This window comes from Montipora foliosa, chromosome 4 (genome assembly GCF_036669935.1).
Source record: "Montipora foliosa isolate CH-2021 chromosome 4, ASM3666993v2, whole genome shotgun sequence".
Classification (NCBI taxonomy): Eukaryota; Metazoa; Cnidaria; class Anthozoa; order Scleractinia; family Acroporidae; genus Montipora; species Montipora foliosa.
Window position 1 is genome coordinate 44,004,346 of NC_090872.1, and position 7,495 is coordinate 44,011,840.

A 7,495-nucleotide genomic window follows, 5' to 3' on the forward strand; every position below is an offset into this window, starting at 1 on the left:
TGAATGTAGGAAAGCAAGGTTGCCTCCGGAGATTGGCACTACAGTTTACTGTACCAAAATCTGTCCACTCCTTGAATATGCATCACAAGTCTGGGGTGGTCTACCACAGTATCTGGCAGACGACTCACAGTCCATACAAAACAGGTGTCTGGATATATACACTGTAATAGGCATATCAAGAACATCTCTCCCACCGTTGAAGCAGAGACGAATGGAAGCAACAAAATGTGAATTGGAAAGAGAAATAGAAGACATCAGTCATCCCAATCAAGTATCCTACTCAAAGGCAAGTATAAATCATAATTACAGTTACAATCTACGATCCAATTAGCTGGTCCAGTAGTCAATTACCAAGGTCTGGAACCCAAGGACATTTATCTATGCAATTGCCGCAAGGCTGCTAAATTCCTAAATGTATAGTACACCTACATGTATATAATTTATACTGTATCTATGTTTATACAGTGTATTCATTATTTCCAGGTAAAACCACGAGGTCTTGAAATTATTTTATTGTGATTTTTACATTATTTCTTATATTGTAAATCCGTTGTATTTCTCTGTCAAAAATGGATTATTAAAGTTATTATTACAGAAACTAAGGCCATCAAGGAAGGTTGGACATTCATAAAATTCAAATTGTAAATCTTCTCATGTGGCTTCTAATTTTGCGACAATTGCAACAATTGCACTCCTAATTTGTTGAGGATTGTGTTACCATAATACTCAGGCCAACTGTTGTTTTGACATTAACTAAAAACCCGTCTACGATAAGGCATGATAAGAACTTTATATTTTTTCAACAATATCTGCAAAACAAATGTGAGGTCAGGATATTTCCTAATTTGCATTCAATACATATAAAATTCAAACTTACCATCCAAAATTGTAAAAGTAAACTGAAAAACAAGCAAAAAGCAGCCATTAGTAATACATGTACAAAAGAAATGGTAAATCACAAGAAGAACTGTGCCACACACAGAACATTAGGTCAGAAGTCATGGTTTAGTATACTTGGCAGTAAAACTCCAAACAAAAGAGCAGTTTTTCTGTTACAAACAGAAACATATATTATGATACCATGCATTTGTGCACAATAAGTCAATTGATAACTATAATGCTATATCTTCACTAAAACACTTCAGTTATTATCCATTTAATAAACAAAATTATTTATGCCAAAGGATTATGTTTAGAATTGCCACTTTACTTATTAATGTCTGAATTACAGTAACTTTTCTATTGCACTACAGAAAAAATCTAGCCTTGGATGGCATCTTGAACCTTAATGACTATGCGAATGCACATGGTAGGCCAGTGTGTGATAAAATAATCAGTCACTGATTCAGTCCCTTCAAGCCTGGATTTTTTTTACAGGTGCAACTATACATAGACTATTGTACATTTCTTGATTAACTGCACTGATGACCTTTCACTTTAATAGAAAGTCATTTCAATTTATCCATTTTGGCTTCCTACTATATAAACTCTCTCCATTATTATTATAAGATGCTGATTAACACAATGAAAATAAGTATGGTAATAATATCCTGTTAAATTATTACTTAATTTTGATCACATACTGTCTTCCTGCATGAAATCCTCAGGCAAATAGGAAAAACCACTCTCAGGTTCAAGACCAAAGCCACAACTAGCATGTTCCCCAGGATGCTGAAGATTTATAATTGATTTAATTCCAGACCTTTAAATTAGAGAAAGTTAATATTGTTTATTTAGGGTGGAATGTAACTACATTTATGTAATCATATCTGATAACCAAATGATCTGTTAAGATCTCTTGGGAGCCAAAATACAAGAAGCAGTGATTTTTGAATTTTAGATTCATTGTCCCCTGAAGAAGAACCAGAGATACGGTTCGACAATTTGGGATGGTTTAGATCAGTTTTAAGCCCCCCTTTTTTAGCATTTTTATAAAAAAATACAAATATTCATTGAGGTTTTTTTTGTCTCCCTGAGTGACTCCATGTCAGGGCAGCACATTCTGAGAACAGAAATTTCTCCTTAGTCCAGTAATTAAGTATTTTGTTGTCAAATCTTAGTAACTCCAACTTGTCCCTTTTTCTACAGTATTTCCCAAGTAATCAGAAGCTGAGAGATGTAATTGGGAAGCATGTTTGGTTGAATGGTGACAGCACTTGCCTTCTACCAAATGTCTGCCAGGATTAAATTTTTAGACTCGGCATCCTACATGTTAACATGGTTCTGAGACTCTGTCCCAAGTTTTTCAACTGGTAACCCGCTCGTATTCTCCTCTAATAAAAAACTACCAACATTCGCCTTGATCTCCTTTAATTGCATGCAATTTGACTGGAATTACAGTCTCCACAATTCGTACAGTTAACATGTGCTTGACTACACTACCATGTAGCTTCAGACTTAATTAACAAAGCGTTGTTATTATCTTCATCTGTATAAATAAAACCAAAAACTGCTCTACTATTTGAGGCACATTAAATTAGCTTACGCCATAAATCTTTAATGGTAACATGATATATACCAGTACAGTGGATGTATATACTTGCCTAGCAAATTGTTGTAGGACATTGTACTTCTTTATTACTTCTGTAGAAGGACGCGCTGTGGCCAAGATATCTGGAGTAACCCTTCCATGACAATAAATGAATAAAAACAATTATTTCATTCAACAACACTTCACTAAATAACAGGGACCCCCTCCTGGTGACTAAAATCACCTGGAATCATCCACAGTAAATCTCTAAGTGTACCTCACAGGGGTGAGGAAAGTCTGTCATATCTTATAGTTTATTTAAATTACGGTACTCAACGTTCATTGTTGACAGAGAAATCTGAGTAATTAACCTGTGATGCATAGAAGCAAAAACAACATCACTCCAATGCACTGAACGTAGATTAAACAAAGATCTTAGTCCCTTTGTCAATAATAGTGATGTCAGATTCATGCACACATGTATTATGTAAATACTTCAAAAACTTACAAGTACTTACTGTAATTTTGAAACATTAAACTTAATACTATCAATTAAGATGGCTTAATTAACCAGTTTTAATGATTTCAAGAGGCCTTCTCTTACTGTAGTTCAAAATGGCTCTCCTCAATTTTGTTGAAATATACATGTACATGTAAGAGCTGGCTTTGGGTGCCAATTGAACACAAACTTGCCCTCTATATGTAGAAAGTTAAACCTTTCCCTCCTGAAAGTGTGGCTTCACTCTGCCTAACACCAGACAATTTTACTTGTCAATTTAAGGTGCTTTAAAGGTGTGTTAATGAATTACAGTTGTTTCGCCTACTGTCTGTTCGCCTACGTCTAGAGTCGATTCGCCTACGTCCAATATGTCAGTGAGCCTACGTCTTAAACTCCATACTATGACTATCATTTTTGTAAAACAGTTGACCACCATGAAACAACATACACTGTAGAAATGAAAATAAATAAAAACGAAAGACACAAGTCTACAGAGACACAAGTCTACAGAAATAACGCCTTAGCTAGCCGTCAGGTATAATTTTTTGCATCTAAGTTTGCGGATTGTGTGGAAGCGATATGAAGTTCATGAATGCAACATTGATACAAACATTGAACCACCCAGTAGAGTGGGAACGAGCTAATTTCTTACGTACCTTATCCTTTATTGATATGTCAATGAAAAGTCTCACTTTCTTTGGTATAGGCCGCTCAAGGACCCCACTCAAGACACAAGTTTACAGAAATAATGCCTTAGCTAGCCGTCACAACTTTTTCTGTGAGGTTCGACAAGGACTTTTGAACAATTCAGTTTTAAAGCTTACATATGAATCGTAGGCGAACTGACATATTGGACGTAGGCGAACCGACATTATACGTAAGTGAACAGACAGTAGGCGAAACGACCTGTAGATGAAACGACCGGTTACCGTCTTAATGGGTGAAACAATGCAGAGAGATCAGCTTGAATTATATTAGATCTGAGTGGAAAAATTATCCTCACAGCATTATCGTTTTGATTATGTTCTATTGCCTTCAGATAAATACTTTGTTAGATCAAAGCTAGCTAGTAAACTGGCCTGAATAGCGCAATATTGTAATTATTCCCGTATTGTGTACAGACCTATTCTGTTGCGTAAAACTTTTCCTTTCCATGATATGCCTCCAAGACATTCCCACAAAGTTGAAAATTATCCAGGGAAATGAGTACATTAATGAAAAAAGCAGAAAAATTCTAAAATAGGAAGATTGTTTCACTGCATGGCATAAACTTACCTTAAGGCTTGTTCCATAGCACTAATTTTTAGTAGAGCAGGTGCTGTACTAGATTTTGCAATTAATGATGGATTCTCAATTTGTTAAATGATATAGTTAATGGTGCAGCTGAGGCACTGGAGCCCCAAGCTCAGTGTGAGCATGACCGACAAAAATATAAGGATTTGTATGGGAATCCAGACAAAACGCTTAAAGAAAAGAAGAACAGTTCGGAGACCCAGGACAATAAAAATATTTGCATGTTAACAAGTTTATTTGCATAATGTGTTGATTCCTTCCTTGATAAGTACAGTTATGATCACAAACAGCCTACTACATACAAAGTCCTATTTACTAATAAAAGCAGCATGAATACACAAAATTATCACGACTTACATCTAAGAATTTAGTTATTCTCCTCGGTTTGTTCACTTACGGCTTTCATTCTCGCATCTTTCGACGCTTTCCGGCTTTGCAAATGTGTTTTTGAAGTTTGTCAACTCGAATGAAGAAGGCGTGACTATGATTGGACCAATGCGACAATGCAGTGAGTCATGCCCGGAGTCCCATGGGGAAAAAGAAATTTGCAGCTGACAAAACTATGGTCTGCCACCCTGCTAAGGCTCAGTTTGTTATCAACGGTTGAAGCCGTGGCCACTTTGGTGATAAAGTGACTCTTTCAAAATTTGTTTTCTTATTACTGCCTGAGGCCACTCGCAGGACTGCTATTGCATTGATGGTGGGTTGAGATGTAAGTTCAATCTTTGTCAATATTGATTCTGATGTGGACTGTGACCATAGGAACATTTTGTCCAGGAATATTGGACTCAGATTGGTGGCTCCTGAGAATTTAGTCTCCTTCTTTGGGATTTTATTCTACTCTTGACAACCGAGAAATTGAAATGGCTCAAATCGTGTCAGACCTGGAAAATAACCACACAGGAAGGAACCCCACAATAGCACTAAGGTTAGGCTTTTTAAGTGAGATTTTTTTAATCTTCTTTAAGCCTTTTGTTGGGATTCCCTGACAAATCCTTATATTTTTGTCGGCCATGCTCACACTGATTTTAGGGTGCCCGTGCTGAAGGCAAACAAAGCAGCAGCAAATAGTTATGCAGGAGAAGTGACAGCCCTCAAAATAAATTTTCCTTCATTTTCTGGTTGACTCCTTCTCTCTCTATTTTGAAGTTATTTGATTTGAAGTCTCTCCAATTAGTGCTTCATTGCCAGATCATTTAACAGTACTTGCAGAACCCCATACCTTTTTTCCCTATAGCAATGTTTCTCGTGTTGTCACCCATTGCTATTAATATGCCCACCAGAACCTACTGGTAATTGGCTGTTTAAACATTGACTCCTTTTGTTCCATGGTTAGCGGAGCAACTACAGAATACAGGGCCACACAGGGCCAGCAATTGCAAATTAGTTAAAAGCTTTTGTAGAACGAGACACACAACAATGGGAGCTTTTGTTATCCAATGATATGGAAAGTTAAGCCAGATCAATGACATTCTTTAAGTTTAACGCACGGCATTCACGGAAAACAGCTTTTAGTGTTATACTATACAGTTTGAATTTTTTTTTTTTAGCGGCTGAAGTTGGTATTCTCCAAATGAAGGCAGGTGGGTGGATTGATGCTGAAGTTAAATGTACACTTATTTCTAACTTAATTCAACCATGACTGCATAGAGGTTGGACAAGATTTATAACAAAACATAATTATAATTTCAACTATAATAATTATTAATGAACTTCATATTACAATTTCAATCTATTGCGAAAAAAAAAAGGAAACACTCACCACGACGAATAGAGGCCATTAATGGCCATTTGATCAGTTTTTATCCTGGACGGGTTCTCATATTTACACTTGTTTCCTCCACAAAACATTGAGCACTGAAGTACACCGGGTGTCACATGACGAAAACGTTCAGAAATTCGCGAATACTTCGGACCGGCATCCTTCTTTGGCAACTCAGAGGACGAAGCTCGAGTCCACTTGACCTCTCCAGATGAACTATTTCCATCCATTGACAATGTCAAAATAAATAGAGGTTTAGAATTACACTTTCAAAATCTATTTAATCCCCCAACGTCAGCCTCTAGCTGTGGCAGCTGGTAACCAAGGTACACTAAGCAAACAAAACGAAATATGTGACATGCCAAAGCAACGGTCAGTGAAGACCTCGATTAATTCTTCAGTGGCCCAGAGCAAAAGGCCAAAAAGCTAACGTTGTAGTCACCACAGCCGTAGCTGTCACACTTGAGTTTTCTCTTCACATCCTTTTTTATAGTCACGATTTACGAGGAAGTTTAACAGCCAGAGCACAGAGGAAGCCATTTTTATAACTCGTCACCAGTCTCTACCACTTTCTTTCAGCATATGGAGCCGACTGTGGAGCCCGGGGGCCCGTTTCTCGAAAGTCCCGAAACTTTACGGGCCATTTTCGGGTGGCACAATTCCCTCTGTGTCTCAAGAACGGAGAGGATATGAGTTATCAAACTTCATAGTCAGTTTGCTTTTTGTTACCTTGAAAACATGTTAAAAGATCGGCTTTCCTGAAGGAGCGGTTAGCAAGTTCTCAAATGGCTTTTCGGGCCCGATCATTTTTCGGGACCTTTGAGAAACGGGCCCCGGGTTGCCAAACCCAGTCGGAATCTGCGTTTTATTTCGTCGTTTTCAAAAGTTTATTTTTACTGGGTTGCCTATGGCAATCCCAGTCGGAAAATGGGTAGATTTCCGTTTTCTTTTTCTTAGTATTTTTTTCCGTGTCGGTAAAAGTCTTGCCTGTCACTCCCCTGCTAAGTGGTGTCTTTGTGCATAGAGTCTTCTGTGCGTATTTTGTTAGGTTTGAGGGGGCTGGGGTAATGCGTAGCTTGCTCTGCACAATTAACCTGTAATGGCGTCGGAAGTCATTGTAACGCGAATGGCGTTTTAGTACATCTTTAAAGAAAATATACCCATATGGAGCTCAAGAATGGAACGTCAAGAATGGCGGTGAAACATAAAGATCTGGAATCTTAAAAGCGACGAGTACTGGACTTCGACAGCGTGAATCTTTCGCCCGTCGAGCCGAAATCAAAATGAGGTGTACTTTTAATATTTCGCCAAGGTGGTGTTACGTACAACACTGAGACCAAATGGAAATTTCTGTGGTAACTTACGGGTGCAACAAAGACAGAGAACGAATCGAACACCACAAGTAGATCTGTGATCTCTGTTGTGTGTCTCACAGTGTTTACTGAAGTCGCATCTATTTAAAGTTTGCCTG

The 7,495-nt window shown here is 37.7% G+C and overlaps 1 protein-coding gene across 1 annotated transcript in view; it reads right to left on the reverse strand.

Annotated features, from left to right (window-relative positions):
* The window catches only part of LOC138000840 (protein tyrosine phosphatase domain-containing protein 1-like), a 49,991-nt gene extending 43,402 nt beyond the window's left edge, over positions 1 to 6,589 (reverse strand). The window contains exons 1-4 of the mRNA XM_068847504.1: positions 6,025 to 6,589; positions 2,544 to 2,624; positions 1,584 to 1,702; positions 878 to 899 (exon numbers count right to left, since the gene is read on the reverse strand). Of these exons, the coding sequence (XP_068703605.1) occupies positions 878 to 899; positions 1,584 to 1,702; positions 2,544 to 2,624; positions 6,025 to 6,254 (452 nt within the window). The 5' untranslated portion in view covers positions 6,255 to 6,589. The remainder of the gene's footprint in view (positions 1 to 877; positions 900 to 1,583; positions 1,703 to 2,543; positions 2,625 to 6,024) is intronic.
* Between the last annotated feature and the right edge of the window lie 906 nt (positions 6,590 to 7,495).